The following is a 20,381-nucleotide window of genomic DNA, read 5'->3' as shown; positions in this document are numbered from 1 at the left end:
TTTGCCCAGTGGGGACGTATTAACAGCAGGACTTGAACTCATGTTTTTGTAACTCTAAGGCCAGCTTGCCACCAACTACCTCATGCTGCCTGTTCTGTTATTGTTGTTTTGGGGTGGTGGGGTGTTGAAGTGGGGTTGGTTTTGTGTTGAGATGGGAAATGAACAGTTCATCTTTAACTTAGAGAGTTGCTGAGGACACTGAGAGGTTCAAGTGACTTGAACTACAGAGAGAGTGTGTGTGTGTGTGTGTGTGTGTGTGTGTGTGTGTGTGTGTGTGTGTCCTCACCTCTGCTGGAAGTATGCCAGAGCCCCACTCCATTCTAACCCTTGGACTCACTGTCTGGGTAGGGGACCGTCTCCCCTGACTCCAAGGACCTCGGGACCTTACCATCTACCCAGCCACTTCTCTTGCCCAGTGACTTCCTGACTTTTTTTTTTTTCCTATGGAGGGCAATTGGGGTTAAGTAACTTGCCCAAGGTTACACGGCTAGGTTTTTTGGTGTGTGTTAAGTGTCTGAGGCCAGAACCAAACTGGGGTCCCCCGACTCCAGGGCTGGCGCTTTACTCACTGCACCACCTAGCCGCCCCAACTTCATGACTTTTCTATCTTCCATGGACGGAACATGAACATTAGCTCCCCTTTATTTGTTGTCTCTCAGCTAGAATGTGAACTTCTTGAGACTAAGTTTCTGTTTGTCTTGCTAGTGCTTAGCTTCTCGTAAGCACTTAAGGAGTGCTTTCCCATTCTGTTCCATATATGCCCCAGGCAGGACTGGAATGGGCCCCTTTCCAGTTCCAAGACTGGCTTGCTAACCACTGCACCAGCTTGCTTCTTTTGTCTTCTGTAGAGTCTGTTTCCCTTAGAATTTGTTAATGTCTCTTTGAGTGGAGTCAAAGTAAACTTGGAGAAATTTCTTCCATGTAAAACTCATTTCTTTCAGGGCAGTGAGGTACTTCCCATAAAACAACAGTTTGGCAAACCTTTCCCAGACCACCTGAGAATTGCCCCAAGCCTTTTGAAAGGGAAACGCAATATTGAATAACGCACTAGAAGTTATTTCCAGACTTGAATTCCACTTCCCTCAGAAGTCCCCTAGGTGGTTCAGGGCTACTCAGGGATTCCATGGAACGTTCCATGCTTGTGCTTGCAGAGTATAAAATTAGCAGATTGAACTGTTTCTTCTTCTCTTCTCCTATGTGCAGTTGAGATGATTTTTTTTTTATGGGTAGGTGGATCCATTCTGAAGTTTATGAGAAGCATCCAGATCCACTGTTTGTCTGAGAGATTTCCCAGCTCTGGCCACCCGCTGAACAGCCTCCCATCAGCAGTGGGGCTGTGGTTGAGTGACTGGTCTAAGTTGCTCTGCACAGCAGTTTAATTTTTTTGTATTTATAGCTTCACTGTTGCGTGTTTAGTCCAGAGCGAACTCTCTTAGATTCCTGAATCCTGGAAAAAGCCTGCCTAAGGAGCTAAACAAAGTCTCTGGCTCTTTGTTGTGATTTCAGAATCCAGCCCTTGGTCATTCCCAGTCCCTCCCCCTTGACCTCCAGGTGTTTTTAAAAATTTATTTATTTTTTCCCATTGCCTTTCTCAACTTCCAGACCTTCCAAATCCAGGCATGTTTTCTTTTTGGACTAGGACAGAGGAGAGAGTGGTGGGGAACATTTCATGGTGGGGCTATATTTAGAGCTCAGAATTTCTACTAACCACACACAAATGATCATCCCCAAAACTCCACTTTTTCCTTGATTACAAAAGCAGGAAGTCTGTAATGGTGGTCTGTTTTTCTTCCACACAATAAAACACATTGTCTGCTTACTGTACCAGTATTTGGCTAACGTTAAACCCTGAGGGGAATTGAAATTGGACCTGTGAACAGCTAATTTTCCAAACATTTGTTTAATGTGAATTGTGGTGTCAGCTCCCAGAAATCAGTGGAAAACCCTGCTTTTCCACTCTTCCTGTTCCTAAAATACCTTGTCAAAGGATACTTGGAATGCCTTCTAACATTCCCAAACACTTGAAGGGAAAGGGCATTGCTCCTTATCAAGTGTCAAATCTTGAATACCAATGCACCATATTCTTTTTCAATTCCATGTCATTTAAATTTTTTTTTAAAAACTTCCAAGTCAAACAGCTGAATCTGTTATAATGGACTCCTGTAAGCAGGTACTGAAATTTGTCATCTATATATAGATGCTGTATTTTAATCTGGTTAGTTTCAAGCACTTCATTTTTTATAATTGTCTTTGAATTTAAGCATCATTATATTTGTGTGTGTGTGTGTAAACACAAATAGATCTGGGAAGATCTGGGTTCAAAATCTGCCTCTGAAATGTACTGACTGGATGACCAACCAGTAAACTGCTTAACCTCAATAGCAGTCCAGGGCAGTTCTCTAGTACTTTTTTAAGTTGTAGGTCGGATGCCACCTGCATTGAAAGGAGTTCTCTGCTCCAAGAATTCTTTATCCCAATGAAATTACAGATCTAATCCCTATCTATATGGGGACATGAATTGTATGTATAAACTTTATATGCCTATAAAGTTAAGGAAAGGAACTTACGGATAAGGAAGGATAAATAGCATTTATCTATTATTCATGATTATTCATGAGGAATTGATAATCTACTAATGTGAAGAGGGTTTTTGCCAGAAATTAGGGTAAAGATAATTTTCATTCAGAATCTTTCCCTTTACCCAGTGTAAAAAATCAGATATTTGCATCAGTTCTTCCTTATCACAGACTGATCAAGAACCTGGGTGATCTTGGTATAGTTACTCTTTTTTGGAGGTATAAATAAATATTCCAACCACAAATTTAAGGGATTAATATTTAGGTGAGGGTGATAAGAAAGTTAATATGACTCTGGAAAAGCAAGCACAGTTTCAGGACTTCTGCTGCCCCTTTGGTGCAATTTTACTCCAGAGTCAAACTCTTCCCACATGATTGACAACTGAAGTTGTGCCATCCAACAGAGGGAATCAAGAAAAGGGGCATTTGCTTTTTAAGTTTGTAAATCTAGACCATAGGTCAGCTAAACCTTTGAGGAGTTGAAACAAAATCTGGAATTGGATTTCAAAGTCACTTAGATTTCTTTATAGGATCATAGAACTAGAGTTGGAAGGAAGAAGGTAGAGAAACAGATATTTGTTAAGCTCCTACTGTGTGCTGAACACTTTAAAAATACTTAGTTTAATTATTTAAGCCTCACAATAATTCTGGTGAGGTAGGTGCTATTATTCTCCCCATTTTATAGTTGAAGAAACTGAGGCAAACTCAAGCCAGATTTCGAACTCTAGGCCCAGGCCTCTAGGGGACCTTAGAGGTCACCTAGTCCAGCTTCTTTATTATGAGGCTTTAAGTGTTCAAAGAGTGAATGGCAGTGTTTAGATCCAAGGTCAAAGTTTCCTTACGGCTGCACCACTGTCTTACCCTTTTAATTGATTGAAGGCCTATGAAGGAAGAAACTGACCCTTTTAGAATCTACAGTGCTGTCCCCTCTTTTGCATAGTAGATGGAAAGACTGATTTGGAATTTGGAGACCTGGGTTTAAATTCTGGCTCTACTGCTTACTACGGTTGGGCAAGTTGATCTCTTAGATCCTTTCCAGCACTAAGTTCTAGGAGCTCTATTATTTAACTGCTAAGCCTCAGTTTCCTCAGGGGATTAAACTAGATTATCTCTGAGTTTCATTCTAGCCTTAAGTTCTATAGTCATGTTTTCTGATAATAATAGGCTCTCATCCATTCTGTTCTCAAATGCCACCAACCTGTTCATTCAACTCTCAGTTAAATGCTAAGCAGAGTATAAAAGAGGCAAAAAATTACTCAAGAATCCATTTCTGTTTTATTAAAATTCACATGAGATACATGCAATCCACTTTGTACACATTAAAAGTACCATCTTGGGTGCTGTTCTCAAATTCCTCATAAACTATGCCTCTGGTGGGGCATTGTGTCCCAGCTGAGCCCTTGACTAACAGCAGACAGATCACCTGTGGAGCAGGTAATTAATATCTAGATTGTTGACTCTCCGAAGTTTGGGGATCCAGGCACCATTCACATCACCCTGCTTTACCTGTTTTGGCTGAGCACTGTTAAAACATCCCAACTAGAATTTGTAGAGCAGGAGCATTGGTTCAGGTGAGACACTGATTGGGGAGATCATAGGCAAATCACCGATTGTGGCCCAGAACAGAAGTGTAGATGTTGCCATAAAATGAGGCAAACCAGATTATTTCTGGGTCACCAGGAAAACCTGTGGGTACACACACACAAATCTTTATCTAACCTATTAATGCCTAAAATGTCATCAGATTCATTCATCTAGATCAAGGTTTTATGAAAATGCAAATACCAGGGAGAGCTATCATTTAAGTTATCAGTCAGTGACATCTTTCTGTGAATGAATTTATCACATACTTTCCTAAGAGTGGATTTTGATAAGAGGGAGGAAGCTGAGAGTAGGATTAAAGGCATGGGGCATCTGATAGAGACAAGGAGGGACACTGGTCCTTGGTTCATCCTTTGACAATCACTGGTAGTATGTCATGGGCAGAGTGGGAATAGTACTAGATTTAAAATCAGCAAATCTAGGTCCCTAATTCCAGCTCTGCCACTTTTTGCTTATGTGATACCTAGCCTCAATTTCTTTCTCTGCAAAATGAGGGGTGTTGAACCATATAAACCTTAAGGTTCTGCTCAGCTCTAAATTTAAACCCTATGATTACATTGTTCTGTTGATTTTGTAGTGAAGTGCTACATGCCAGCCTCAGCAGACAAATGTTCAGTTAAATGAGAACCTCCTCATATGCAGATTTAAACTAATCAACTCTATTTATGCAAGAAGAAGCAGGGAGAAGTCAGCAAAGCAGCCAGTGCAGATAGCACGACAGAGGGCACTCCTGCTGATGGATTCACCGTCCTCTCCACCAAAAGCCTGTTCCTCGGCCAGAAGGTATGCTAGCACTTTTCAAAATTGAATGAGCTATTGGACAGACGCTCAAGATTTTTTCTCTCTTGTACACACACACACACACACACACACACACACACACACACACGAGGCGTGATCTGTCTTGTTTTGGGAACTTTGGGGCCCTATGGTACCACCATGATTGAAGGAAGGACTAGATTTGGTCCCAGAGGAACTATAGGTGTCTGATCTGTTGGGAAAACATTGAGGGAAGCAGGAAGACTTGGAAATATCGGTGGGAATATTGAAAAAGAATGTTCAGGAAACTGGGGAGCTGTGGAGACAAGGAAAAGAGTGGACATTTCAAAGATAAGGGATTGAGAAGCCGATATGTATATTATGTGGTCGGCAGATCGTATGAGCTTCCTCCTACAGGTGGAACTCTGTCTAAAAGATAGACTGAGAGTTTAGCCAGAAGCAAGAAGAATTCTTGGCAGGAAGCAAGGGAACAGCTGGTGGGTCACTTAATCACATCTGGAAGAACATCACATTTTCCAATACAGTGGTCTTTCTCACCTAAACGGTGGTTGGTTCTTAAAAAATTGTGTACTGGGTAGTTTTCACTTCCTGACGTGTCAATTTATAAAAATCCTTATCGTTTGCTTTTTAATCTTGTGCAATGTATTTTCAGTTGTTCTGGTGATGCAGTTTTGCAAAAGATGCCACAGTTTGTAAAACATAATTTATTTTTATAACAAATAAAAATGATACCAAGAGCTTTTAAGCTTAAAAACATAATGGTTTTTAACACTGCCTTAAAAAATATAGTGAATAAAAAAGAATTAGTATTATATTCAGATCATTTCCTTTTCTGAAAATTTAAATGATACAATTTAAGGGTTGAATTTGACCTTTTTTTTTTTTAAACAAAAATATTTAATTTTGACATGGCATCATTTGTTAACTTTCAGTATTTTTGCATCATAAATGATTCAGTCTGCTTTATCATGCCACTGAGATTTCTCCTTTGAACCCTTTGTTTTTTTCAAAATCAAGTTGTACTTATTTATTTATTGTAGTTTTATGCTAATTGAGTGTTGTAAAACATAACCACAACAGCTTCTGTTTTGCAAATGCTATTTGTATTTTTAGTGCAATTTTTTTGGGGGTAAAAAAGGCATAAATTTTATATTTTAAGGTGTAAGGGTTTGAAAATTTTACTTAACATTTTTATTCAATTTATGTTTTGTATTGCATGAAGTAAGAAAGTCAACTGATTGGGTATAGTTTTATATCCTTTTACTTGTTCTTTGGGCAATAGATCCCAGCTTAATGTGACTCTGATACAAATTACCTTGATTGGAATGAGGGGTGAAAAGTGCTGCGACTCGAGCCCTGCCACCCTCCCCCTAGCTTGTACTAAGTCCTTGACCCAAATGGAATTTCCAAGACCTGGTAACCTGTTAAGTACATGCAGATATAGATCCCTTAGTGTTCCACCCCTGCCCCCCATCTCCCCAGTTCCCTTCCCCTGCTCTGGCAGCTTGTCCCTACAGCCTCTTCTGCTTGCTCCCATCTTTGCTGTTTACTTATAGCTAACCCCATTCCTGCTTTGTGTCAGAATTTCTCACCCTGCCTTGATGAATAGGGGAAAAAAATGCTTCACACATAGCTAAATAGAAATTCTTTATGTGTGTGAATGGTAAGGAAAAATTCTCCCTTTCCCCAACTCTTCTATTTCATAAAGAAATTGAGAATCTGGCTTGTCTGTCTCCTTCCTAGTTATTTGTTAGCTCCTTGGGTGAAGGGACTAGGGGGTCTTCAAATTTGCTTAAGTACAGTGCTTTACATGTAATAGCAAACAACCCAGTTCACTTTTTATTTTTCTTGAGCACAGTATGTAGGCTTCCATGCCCATAAAAGAACCAAGAGTTTCTTCTCCCATGTAAATGGATTTATTATTCAAACATTCAAAAGTCTGCTGAAGATGAGGAGAGAAAGAGGTGGGACTTGTATACGAGTCATTTAAATTCGTTCTTCCTTCTCATTTATGTTTCATTGCCAGGTTCCATAGAAATGTCTTTGCTATGAGAAAAGGATTCTTTAAACGGGCAAAACTAGTTAATGCCAATTGCAAAACAGTGTTCAGGAGCAGCCAGACAGAGTGCATGGCAAGCCTGTAACTTGTACTGTCACTGTTTAAACTGTTTGCAGACATTTAATCGACTATTATTTAGAAAATGGGGAAAATATAAGGAGCCTTGTTAGAATATAACAATGAAATCAGTATTTCTGTTTGACTGTTTAATGCTTGGAAAGAAAGTCCTTGAAATAACACTCTTCTTTTAATATATATTTCAGTTAAGACTATTGGATGCTTTAGGACACATGCAGGTAAAGTTTAGTGCCAGCACTCTATGCCACAGAACTTTTCTTCTGTCCAAATTTGGAATCTGTAGACCACGAGGGGCATCAGGTTGTAGTGCTACAGGGCCAGTTATCAAAGTAATGAAGACATGGGTTCAGCTTCTGCCTTTGGCATATGCTGGCTGGGTGATCCTAGGCAAATCACCTAGTTTCTTAGTGCTGTAGACAACTTTTTAAGATTTCTTAAATTGCAGGATAATTGTTGCATTGAATTGGTGAAGGATGTTTGCACACTAGGAATTCAGTACACTGCTGAAATCAGTTTCACACCAATAAATAATAAAATGCTAAGACTGAATTTACTATTGAGCCTCTCAGCAAGTGTTTTGTTCAGTGCTTTGAAGGTGTTAGAAAATTATCCTTAGCATTTTAAAGTTTTGTGCAGTTACTGAGTTGTACTCCCATAGTTTTCATAGAATGAATTGTATTTGGACTACCTCCAAATCACAACTTCAAAATAAAGACTGATCAACACAGGCAAAAATTGTTTACCATTTGTTTCTACGTATATTGAACATAGGAACTAAAGATACATAAAAGCCAGCAAGAGAGACCTATTATACGACCTTCTTATGAAGCAGTTCACTGTTAGACATGTATGGATAATACCATTTATGTGACACATTAAACTTTGCGAAACACAAAGTTCACAATTCTACATTAATTCTGAAGATACTGATACTCTGAGCGGTTAAGTGATTCGAGTTCACACTGACAGCAAATGTCCGAGCCTGTTATTAAACCTTGGAATTTCTGACGGCACACGTAGTTCTCGTTTCGCTAACCTGCACTGCGTCTGTGATTCAAATCATGCCTCCCTTACCCACTGCCCAAATATAACCCCATAAAGTAAAACAATATATAACATAGTTCATTATTAGTATGACTGTTCTCTACTCTGATATTAATATTATAAAAGGGTGCTATTGTTCCTGAAGGCAAAAAAGCCTTCATTCTCACCCCTTGTGGTATTATGCAAAGAAAGAATTTTACATTTAATAAAATTTTATTTTGACAAGGGATTTTCCGGTCATGTGTCCAATATAACAATTAGACAAACAACTAATACCATATATTCTGAACCATAAAACAGAGATAATTCTCATTGTACTTCAAAACATCATTAAAAATATCCAACTTTCAGATTTAGTTTGCCTTTTAATTCGGGCAATTTAATTTAGCCTTTTTATCCTACAGGCTAATTTTGGTTTTAGGAAAGATTTCAGAAGTATCACATCAGTACAGTTTCTATACATATCCTCTGTACTGCTCAAGTCCTATTTTTCAAGTATGTATCATGATTTCCCATCTGTGAAGAGAGAAGCTGGTGCCTCCTGCACATGGCAGGAGAGTTGGGCTACAAGATGCTGTTTGGTTGCTACAGTTCTCTGTTGGTTGCTAAGCTACTTAACATGAAAAAGCAAATGAGTTTTGGAGACTAGAAGTTAATTGTTCTTGTTAACGATGTTTTACTTGACATATTTAAATCCCTGAAATAATTGCTGTAATTATGCTTTAAGTTTTTAACAAACGCATATAAATATTGCATTGTAAAACTGTTGTGAAAATGAAGGCAGTGCTGTGATATCGAACCAATTATATGCCTTATTTTTGTGATTTCTGATGCAGTTGCTGCTTACGAAGTAGTCCCTTTGCAGAGTTTTTAAAATCTGATACTTCATCGCCAAAGAGCATCCAACATAGATTTCCATAAATTACTGTCAAATGATAGCAAATTTAATTTAATAATTTTCTTAGCAGAGTTATTAATACTTTTTCAGAACAGCCTAAGAAGTGATGAGTCATTTCTTACAAATCTTCCTGATGATCACTGAGCAACCTTTAGGACCCTCAACTCCTCAGTTTTCTCTTGTAGTACTAGACTCTTTTCATTCCAGATTATGGAAAGACTCGTATGTTCCCTTCCTGAAACTGTGGCTATTTCATCTGTTGTATTTGAAAATTTCCCTGAACAACCCAGACAACAGACAAGGCAATTTCAGGGAACTTTGGTTGTTGTGTCCATACAGAACAAAGTAAAAGCTTCTTATGTGGGAGATGCTGCTTGGAAACTCACAGAATTGCCTCAGCACTTCCATCATCAACATTGTGAAGGCCTGGTGGCTATTGGATATTTCATGATACCCCATTAGGCCTATTTATAAGAAGCTCAGAAAAGTAAGAGTGATCAACTTTCTCCCCACCATGGACACACATTCAGGGAGCCACTTCTTCACTAAGATGAACAAACACTACAGTCAAGTTGTATTTCCCATAATGGATTGAAAAACAGAGGCCCAAGAGGATTGGATTTTTCCTTTGGGGATGGTGGAAAATGTTCTACTCTGTGTGAGTAATGTAGGAAGACAACACTAATTTCACCTAAATTCCTCTTTCTCAGAGAATTAATATAAATCAGCACTGAACCAACATTACAAAAGAGTATTATCAGTATCTTCCATATCTTTTTTATTGATCACTCACCTTGCTTTCATAAAATCTGCATTTATATACAAAGGGTATTAAGAAGAAATAAAACTTTTCTATATATTGCAACCATATCTGCATATGGTAGCTTCAAATTTCAATACTCCTATGTAGATACCATTGCCTTAGATCCGTTAACAAGCTATTTCAAGATCTGTTCCAGATAGGCATGGTCATTGTCTCTAAGTAAGACCATGTGATTCTTAATGGGCAGAAAGCTTGTAAAGACAGTTTTCTGTCACTGTAATGGATAGATCTAGGATATTTAAAATGGTTCACTCTGTTTTCTACATTGAAGGAAGAGAAACTAATAAAAATATCATTCCATTTCACCATAATGTCTACAAATGTTTTAGTATTCATTTCAACTAATGTTTTATTTCACTGTCTGCCACCCAGCCCTGTTCTAGATGTTTTGGGGAGTACAGCTGAAGATATGGTCCCTCCCCATCAGGGAGCTTACATTGTAGTTAGGATATTTCTCTCTCTCTCTCTCTCTCTCTCTCTCTCTCTCTCTCTCTCTCTCTCTCTCTCTCTCTCTTTCTTTCTCTCTCTCTCTCTCACACACACACACACTGTAGAGACAAGTACAAAAGAATATTAACCTAGTACTCAGTTGAATATAATCTAAGTTCAAAAATACAGAGTGAAGACAAATGCTATGAGGTGGTCAATTTATAATTCTTATAAATTGACAAGGTCAATGTCATTTAGAACCAATCAGAATTAAAACCATGGACTCCTTGTACAGGCAGCAACTTTGAGAAGTCATCCATGGTGTCCTTCAGACATGACTTGACTTAAGCCCTGATTGCCCTATGAGAAGCCATCTTATTTTTTATAAACATACCAACCTTTTTATGTCATCCTTTCCTGGGGTGCCTCACAATCTCATTGGCAGGAAATTACTCTTCATGTCTAGCCTAAAGTTCCCCATGTGGCAGTTTTAAACTGCCTTGTGGTCCTGTTCTCTTCTACACAACTTTCTGGGGGAGTCCATTGTTGCCCATTCCAGTCCTTCCTAGGGTAATCAGAGGGTGGTCTTCTATTTTCTGTCTTTAGTTCTCTTATTTTTGCCTCCTACGTTTGCATTTTTTATGAAGGACTGACTGATTCATGGCTGGTCTGTTATGTGCTAAGGCATTGAGATCTTCTTGGCCATACCTGCTCATGCCCAGCCCACTGCCTTTGTTTCTGTGCACTGTTTGTTCTCTCTGGGTGTGTCACTTGTCTGCTGAATTTCATTTTTTTCTTTACAATGTGCCAGTTAACCAAGGTGCCTGCACCTCTTTTCATTTACTTCTTTCCTCCCTCCAACCCCTCAAAATAAGAGCAAAGAAAAAAGCTTTATTTTAAGGTATATGTTCTTTGGTCTGTCATCCAAGTACATTCGAGAAGCCTTGTTCAGTTATAATCCATAGTGATGAGTAATGACGACCCCCACATTGGCCAGATGTAAAGACAAACATCTCCACACCACAGCTGTAAATTGTCTTTGGAGCCTCATGGCTTCAGTTTGTAATTTCTGTCCCTTTACCAGGCCAGGATATAAGATTCTACCCACATTATATTCCATATTCTCAGCAGAGAATCCAATTCCACTAAATGTAGGCAGAGTCAGTCTCCCTAGGACAAAGCCATCTCAAGGCTGGAGGGTATTTTATAGCTTGGTTGAATTGGATCCTACATAAATAACCAGCTTTCCTATGAGGCATTTCTGAACACAAAACCAGAACAGTTTTATATAACTGGAAAAAAGTGTGAATTTCTAAGGATTTAAACATGTATGGTTTTAAACACATACAAAAATGAGTAATGTGATAGATATAGTAAAAAGTGCACTGATCCATACCATGCCAAATGAAGTATTTCTTTCCCTTTTCCTTTCTCCCCTCTTTTCTTCCCTTTCCCCAACCTTGAAACAGTGTTTCTTTGGTATTGGCTTAATTTGAGTTTTTTGGTTTTGTTTTGTTTTTTTTAAACAGCATTTGCATGTTGTCAGATTGCAAGACTCAAATGATATCATTTGGAAACAAGCACTCCTTGTTCGCAGTTGTGCATGTGTTTAAGGCACAGTAACCATTAAATTGCCTCCACATTTCCTACCCAATTGGTAGACCCATAGTTAACAAGTGTTAATCTTGACTTTCTTTAATGCCATTTGTTCCTATGCACAGGAAGAATCCTTCGGATGAATGAGTGAATGAATGAATGAGAATCATCCCAAACTTTTTTCCCCCCCCAAAACCAGGACCATGGGCAGCTGAAGTCCCAAGTTGCAATTCTTTATTTGAGGGCCACCCCTGCCTCCCCCCAGTCGCCACACATGAGTTCCAAGAAACACATTTGGGGATCTCAATTCAAGGCCATTTGGAAAAGTGTCTTAAACCACTAAATGTTCAAACTGAAAGCTAGTCTCCTACCTCTCTAGTTAGTAATTAAAAGTGATTCCCACTGTCAGATGGCTAGACTTGCCCTGAGCCTGGGTCTGGCATAGTTACATAGAGTGTTTCTACTACTGTCTTCCTAAGAAAGGATTACTCTTAGTCTAAACAGGGTCCTGATTTTGAGAATGTGCTGACTACTTCTGGGAATCATAAACCTGGGTTTATGTTTCTGATGCTTGGAGTGTGTTGGGCTTTTGTTTTGTTTTGTTTTCAATAAAATATTTGGCTCAATAAATTCAGAGGATTGAAGCCTAAGCAGCAGTTGGCCCTATTGCTAGCTTTCTGCTTCTCTGATAGGATTTTTACTTGTTTTCCCAGAAAACCAGGATAAGACAGCTCTGGCTAGAGTAGGTTCAGGGTGTATTGGGATGGACGTACTCTTTACCATCAATGGATCATCTACTTTTCTGGAGAGGCCCTACATTTCTTTAAGTAAATTGATGCCCACAGTTCTCATCATCACCCTGGCTAGAATATTTCTCAGCATCTTTTTCTGGCATTGTTATTTTGCTTTGGCATGATTTTTGTTCCTGAAATACAGGGCCAAAGAGTTAACATTGCATCTAAAAAAAAATCTTCCACTTAAATACTCATGTCTAACAAACAATAAATAGGAAAGTGACACTAACATCCGTAGGTCTCTACCGTAATTCCCAGCACCCCACTAGTTGCTGAGTTTACAGTGTAAAATTTCCCCTTGTACTTAGATACTCGATGTTGCCATGGAAATATGATAAAAGGATGGTCGTGAGCTAGAATATAAAGAAACTGATTTCTTGGGTAGAAATACACTTGCCAGAGGAACATACCCCAGAGGACAAGTCAGGACAGTGGTGCCCAAAGAATTTGGCAGATTTTAAGATAACTGCTTCTTGAAAAGGTGCTGTTTTTCCTTTTCCCCTTGGTTCTTCCTGGAGAAATCCAAAGAAACCTGATGAATGGGCAGGTGAAATTAGGTGTTTCTAAGCAACAGACCATTATACCTCCTAACTGGTCCCCTTTCTGAGTCAGAATAGGCTTCCTCCCGGATAGATGGGAATAGCACCTGAGATATATGATAGGTTTGTTTAACATGGCAGTGCCCACCCCATCCCTGACTAAGTCAGCCTGGTCCTGTGAAGCCACTAGGAGGGACAGGAATTCAGTGACATTGTGCTCTCATAAGGAGGAGAGATTTTGAGTCTCATGATAGTGATTTTCCTGGACAAGAATCTCTGGGATGACCAACATTGCCAAAGGCAATATAAGTATCCAGTGCACTTCAGACTTTGCTCAGGCCCCCATATTAACATCATTAATGTCTCTGTAAGGCTGGCAACTAAAAAAAAACCTTCCTTTCAGCATCCTGAGTAGCATTTGAGTCTTGTGTTTGAAATGGATTCATTTTGAGCACTGATCCTCCCCATCCCAACTCCTGCACCCATCACCAACCTTGTTTGTGGCCTGTACTTTGTTTTGAGTATTTGTTACTTCCATCTGTGTTGCAAGGCTCACTTCTCTGCAGCTTTTCTGTGACTTCCCAGCTGTCCTGTTATTTCCCACCTCATGCTTTTCTTTTCAGCTGAACCTTATTCACAGTGAAATCAGTAATTTAGCCGGCTTTGAGGTGGAGGCCATTATCAATCCTACCAATGCTGACATTGACCTTAAAGATGACCTAGGTAATTGGGGGAATGGGTTTGGCACAACCAGCTGTCAGATGGAAAACTATGGAACCCAGAATTTAGCTATTTAACAACTTTTTCTGTAAAGCAGTTTAACCCAAATTCCCAAATCCTAGGCTGATGTCTGAGCCTGCATAGCTGTGTCCAGCTTACACCAACCTTAGCCCAGGTATAAGGGACTCAGTACATTCCATTGATTCTGATTGGCATCTTCTCACCTGATTGCAAATACATTTATGTCTAAATTCTTTTCCATAATGATCAAACTGACTGTTGGCTTCTTGGGGTTGGGGGAGGGGGGATTTTTTTTTAACTGACTGAAATACTCAGGTAACAACAAAAGGAGAGTTTCTCCATTCTCACCGTTGTTACAAAGGATATTCAGACTAAGCCTGAAGATTGAAAGCCTGAAAATTGAAGAGTGGAAGAGAATGATACGATGTGGCTACAAATTGTCGTGCTGGCTTTAATTAGCAAACAAAATGACTTTCTCAGCATTTATTATCTGCCTTCATTGTATTGTCTTTTACATTGGAAAACAGTATAATAATAAGTACCATCTACTTAGAGCACACTGTGGCATCAAAGAGTGAATTTGATTCAGCAGATTATGTGCAAAGCCCTGCTTTAGGTGTTGAGAATACAGAGAGAAGAAACAAGAGTGTCCGTCTCCCCCACCCACCTCAGAGGCCAGGAACTCACAGTCACCAGACGGGGAACAGCACATACACAAGTGAGCAATAAAATAATTTCAAGTTGGGGGGAGTCAGAGAAGGCCTCATGCAGGAGGGGGCCCTTGACCCTACACACCTAGAGAAGGTGTGCCAAAGTCCAAAGAGAGGAATTCCGGCTCTTCACAGAGAAGTTATTTTGTGAAGAGAAAACAGCTATTCCATACAGCACCATAGACCAGACAAGACATCTGTGAGGGAATGTAGATGGGGCTATGCGTATCATCCCCATGCTTAGAAACACACCTTAGCCTTCACTGATAGGTGGTAGGTTATTAGCAACATCTCTGCTCCCTTAAATGACAGCTTGTGGGAATGAAGATAGCCTTCTCCCTCTGGCTTTGTCTGTGGTATTTCCAATACATCAAAGAAAGAGCCTAAAAGGAGCTCTTTTCCAGTAAATACAAATTTAGGAATTCATTTTATAGTAACAGTGCTAAATACCTATTAGCTTTTTTGCCTCTGCTTTTATAAAGCATCAACTTACCTTAATGGAAGAATTCTACTATTCTACTGTTCAGATGTTGTGCATGAACATTTTTGCAAAAGTATAGGAGTAGACAAATCTAGAAATGTTTACTAAAGCTAACCCCATTTCAGATATTTGTATCACTTAACTTATCCAGATATTATTTTCAATGAAAAGACAAAGAGAAGGGAAAGCGGCACCAATAGAGTATATCTTTAAAAATGCAAAATATATTAAAGCAGAATTGGCTTAGATAAATGGTAGACTTGAAAAATATATATTCTACTCCACTGGAGAAGAGGGGAAATTACTAGTTCTCTACACATGAATATACTGTTTTCTCAGTTTAAAAGAGAGGTGCCTTGAAGGCAGACAAGATGATAAATGTCACAAGGATAAAAATTAAGGCCTGTGAGTTTATTGCTGCTGACAAAATGGAGAAACTCGTTATTTTGGTTGGCCTGATGATCCGCAATTAAAAAAAAAACAACATGCCATATTTTAGTATCCTTCTCAGTGGGATGCCAGTTTTATAGGTTTCTGCAAAGTGAAAGGGGTGTTAGCCATTTAAAAAAAAAAAACTTTGGAAATGATCTCATGTGATTTTTTCAGACCTGTCATTCAAACATTTAATTGAAACATGTCACATTTGATATCCCTCCTCCTCTCACCCCCATCCACACGTGTACACACAACTCGGATTACCGTTTTGGCTCATACTTTGGAATCCACCAGGTAGGTCCACACTTCATTGGTGCGTTAGTGAATGTACAGCCTATGCATGGGTCTCAATCCAACCCAGTTGATCTACATTTGTTTACCTGTTATAGTTGCAAGTTGTACAGGCTGATATTGCCACGATCGACAGTGATGCTGTCGTTCACCCGACAAACTCTGACTTCTACATCGGTGGTGAAGTAGGTAATGGAAAGCCCAGTGCTGCGGAGTTTGTGTGTGTGCATGGGCCATCAGCCACAAAAGCTTGATCGTTCTGATAGCTATGCAGGGCTGCATTCATCTTGCACTTCCAGCAGTCCTGACTCATGGGGTCTTAAAAATGAAATACCCTTCTTCCAAAGTCCCCTGATCATAGCTCTAAACTACATTCCCTAGGCTCAATGTAAAAGGCAAAAAGACCGGTGGTGATGGGCCATGCAGCCATCAGATGGATGCTTCTGGTTAAGGAATCAGGCTTTCCAACACAGGTTCCCCGTTTAACTTTTGCAACTCCTCCCCACCCATAATTATGACCATCTGGGATCCTGTGATTTGGGCCCACTCTCTGACAGGCATACCATCGAGATGACCACCTTTTTTTAACCTGAATAAAGCTTTCAGAATGGCTTCACAATATCATCATAGTGAATTGGAAGAGAAAAACTCAATCATCTGATTATAAGTATAATTTTTCTACATGAAACAATTTGTTTTCATCACAGAATTGACTCATTTTTAATCTTTATCAACCTTATACTGGGTTAATAAGCTATTTTAACATCATGGAGATACTACAGCCTTAGATTTCCCAAGAGCTAAAGGAATCAGAAGTGAATCCATAGTTCTTTGTAATATACAGGCATCTCTCAATGTGTGGAACAGATATGGGACCAATATGTTCCTAAAAACATTCATGGTTCTTTGTACTTATGTCCCCAGTGCCTAGCATAGTACTTGGTGCATCATAGTAGGTGCTTAATAAATAAATACTTGTTGGTTGATTGATTAACATTACTATATATTTAACCTCTCCAAAGACATTCCAGAATCCTAAATTCTGGAAAGGACTTTCCTATCATTTGTTAATTTAATCGGTCAGCAAATGTTTTATTGAGCCCTTTCTATGTATCAGTTGCTTTTCTAGGTTCTGGAAGAGTTGTTTACTTTGGGTTTACTGGTTCCAAAGGGTTGGAATAAATGATCTTTAATATCCTTTCCAACTCTTAAATTCTATGACCACTTTATAAGTGTACTAAATTGCCTTATAGTGAGGGATACCTGTACAGACATGCTAATATAGCATATTGTGCATAAATGCTAGACTTTGGGCGCAAAGATAGCCCCCAAAATGTAATAAATGAAAGTTATTGAATACCTAAATATCAGAGGTGGCTAAAGATAATGAGACCTATAGAAATATTTAACACTGTCTCCAAAATGGCTATAAACCAATAGTCTGGCTGTCCTGTTTTGTTCACTGTTGCTAAAGAAAACATAGTATTTATGGAGTGTCTCCATAGATCATTATCCATAGTGTAATTGAAGTTAGTTAATCCCATAGATTCTGGTTTCTAATGCAGCATCTAGGAAGAAAATATTAAGCAGAGTCTGGATTAGATGAGTCTATTATGCCAAAATTAAATCCTAGTGTAGACAATTAAAATAAACTGAAATCCAAGTATGAAAAAGGAGATCCGAACTTCCTAAGGCAGAAGGGCCAAAGAGACAGGAGTTTCACTCTCACTTGACCAAATAGAAATGTGATGAGAAGGAAATGGTCATTTTACAAATAATAAAACAATTTAATAATAAATTTTACAAAATTAATAGCTCTGTACTCAATCCATAGTGACTAACCTGTCTCTTTTAACCTGTACCCAAAGACAGGGCCTCTAGACACATGGTACCTACTAAATTATGCTTTGGACCTAGAAGGCCACCTTCTAAAGTACCAGTTACTCTGAGACCTCTTTTGAACTTTTGAGCTTTTTTGGTTCAAAAATTGAAGGGATCAAATTAAAATGATAAAGGGATTAAAAATAATAAAATAAAAAGGGATTAAAAAATAAGGCAGTTTGTTAATTTAAAATTTATATACTTTTCATTGAAGAGAATGAGATTATTCAAATTCTTCCCAGATAAGGTAATTCCAAACAATCCTTGGGAAGACAAAAATTCCCTACATTCTTTCCTGACATCCATTTCCCAGTACTATGATACTTCTGTGGCCAGATGACACAAAAGCCAAAGGAAACCCCATTAACCTTAATGGGACCAGTTTTCTTGAATGATTAATTGAAATACTGGCAAAATAGTGGTGGCAATGATACCTTACATTCAGTAGTTTTCTATTTTAAGAAGGGCGTGTGTACCTTCATGTACAATAGTTCAGTCTCACGATTGGACAGATGAAGGAGTAGTCCCAGGGAATTTGAAAGACTTGCTGACGGTCACACTGTTGGTTGATAATAGAGCCAGGTTTAGAATATGCCAGCATGGGACCGTTTGTAGTAGTGATGCCTGGTGACCCAGTTTAAACCAGAACTAAACCAGATCCATACTTAATCTCCACCAAACCTGATCTATACTTAGACCCCATTTGGGTCTAGCATCTGCTTTGAAGTGAGCCTGTTTAAGAGTCAAAGAAACCCTTGCCTGATAATCTAATTTCTCACTATTGATAATAAATTCCCAGGTCCCATGACTGCTGGAAGAAGAAATGAACCTGCACGAATGCTTAGCTTCTGATGATTAACTTGGATCACCTAAAGTTCTTTCTAACAGTGAAATTTACCACAGGCATAAAGCCTCAAGTCATCTAGGCCAAAATTCTTTCTTAGGCTGTTCTAAGTACTGTAATACTTATTATGCTTGCTTTGTAAGCATGAGATAATGCTCTTATTCTCATGAGAGTAACACATAGTAATGCTTGGGAGGAAATAAACCAATTGCTTTACCATTAACCCTGATATTAGACTAAAGAAGCAAATGCTCTTTGTTAAGAATTTTGACTATATAGAAGAAAAATGTCTGTCTAATTAAAAAATACAAATGCATATGTATTCGTACATAGCTATGTGTAGGATCAAAGTGGACCTTGATTGTGTGTCCTCAGTTTTGGATAGAATTCAGACATCACTAATACTCCATCTAAAAGCAGTTTAATTTTAGTTTCTTTTCCAATTAAAAAAATAGGGCAATTTGTTCATTTAAAACTTACATACTTTTGGGGTGGCTAGGTGGCACAATGAGTAAAGCACCGGCCCCGGAGTCGGGAGGACCTGAGTTCAGTTTCAGCCTCAGACACTTAACACACACACACAAAAACTAGCTGTGTAACCTTGGGCAAGTTACTTAACCCCAATTGCCCTCCAAAAGGAAAAAAAAAAACCTTACATATTTTTCATTGAATAGAATATTGATAATAAAAATATCTGCCTAAGAAATAGTTGTAGAAAAGAAGGCACTTATTGTAATGCTATTCTTACCATTTTCTAGTCTAGAATTACGGTTTCATTTTAGTTTCCATAGTTACAGAATTTGATTCCTTTACCCTAGAATGTTTTGTCTCCTCTCAAGTCAAGCTAAGGTATAAGGTGAAAGTAGTACTATGCTGTAATAATAGTTCACATCCATATAACTTTTTTAAGCTTTGCAATATATTTTGCATATATTATCTGAAGTGAGAGCAATGGGTACAGTCATTCTGGATGTTAGGGTGTCAAGTGAATCAAGGCTATGGTTTGCATCTTTCATCTCCATAGTGACCTTGCCTCAATTCTCTGGTCATAGCAAGCCTGTACTATGTAAGTGCTTATCCCTCATTCTCTACTATTCATTGCTACCTTAGTCAAGTGTCGCATGCAAATCAGAGTTCCTGCCACTTGAGCTTAAGATCAGTGGAACTCAGAAATCTGTATTGCGTAGTGCCTTTTGTCCCATGAACTCTGCTATTGAAACACCCTGTTGCTGCTGCCTTCTGAACTTTAGTGTAGAGGGAAGGACTGGATTTCACATAAAGAATCTTAAAATGAACACCTCTCTCTCTGAAAGTCAGCCCAGGACACCAGGTTAAAACCTTAATGTCTCTGCCTTAAGGAGAGTTGACTGGGGTTTGATTTTTTAATAGTCACAGCATTGCTTGCAGATTTCCATACATATGTCAGATTTCCTGATATAACTATAGCTTTAACCCCAAATTCTACTTGTACTGAAGCCATTTGTCTTTTTATTTTTTTCATCCATGCCGGGAGTTTTTCACCCATGCAGTCCACCCATTTTGGGTTTGTGAACTCCATGTGAATAAGGCAGATTTCTTTAAAACATCTAATATTTGTTTTTGTAGCATATATTCAAAGCAAATTTGGGATAATTCATTCCAGTGCCTCAAAAGCAAATCACCACAAACTTGTGTTGTCTTTCATTTTTTTTCCCCCGAGTGAAATATAAGTAAGTAGTTTAAAAGGGTGTACTTCAGGAAAGTAACTTTAAGATGTGCAAAACAGGAAGCAGAGCTTTAA

The 20,381-nt window shown here is 38.7% G+C and overlaps 1 protein-coding gene across 5 annotated transcripts in view; it reads left to right on the top strand.

Annotated features, from left to right (window-relative positions):
• The window catches only part of MACROH2A1 (macroH2A.1 histone), a 105,676-nt gene that overhangs the window by 66,815 nt on the left and 18,480 nt on the right, over positions 1-20,381 (top strand). For 2 of the 5 annotated variants that reach the window (XM_069091876.1, XM_069091874.1), the window contains exons 5-6: positions 4,851-4,961; positions 13,842-13,941. In XM_069091876.1, coding sequence (XP_068947977.1) covers positions 4,851-4,961; positions 13,842-13,941 — 211 coding nt within the window. Of the gene's footprint in view, positions 1-4,850; positions 4,962-13,841; positions 13,942-15,974; positions 16,066-20,381 lie in introns of all 5 variants that reach the window. The other 3 variants (XM_069091878.1, XM_069091875.1, XM_069091877.1) reach the window with 3 other exon arrangements.

The sequence above is a fragment of the Petaurus breviceps genome, unplaced genomic scaffold, assembly GCF_028583685.1.
Source record: "Petaurus breviceps papuanus isolate PSGF00001 unplaced genomic scaffold, PetGlider_PUasm1.0 189, whole genome shotgun sequence".
Classification (NCBI taxonomy): domain Eukaryota; kingdom Metazoa; phylum Chordata; class Mammalia; order Diprotodontia; family Petauridae; genus Petaurus; species Petaurus breviceps.
The sequence above is the reverse complement of the archived record's forward strand: the minus strand, read 5'-3'. Positions and strand labels throughout refer to the sequence as shown.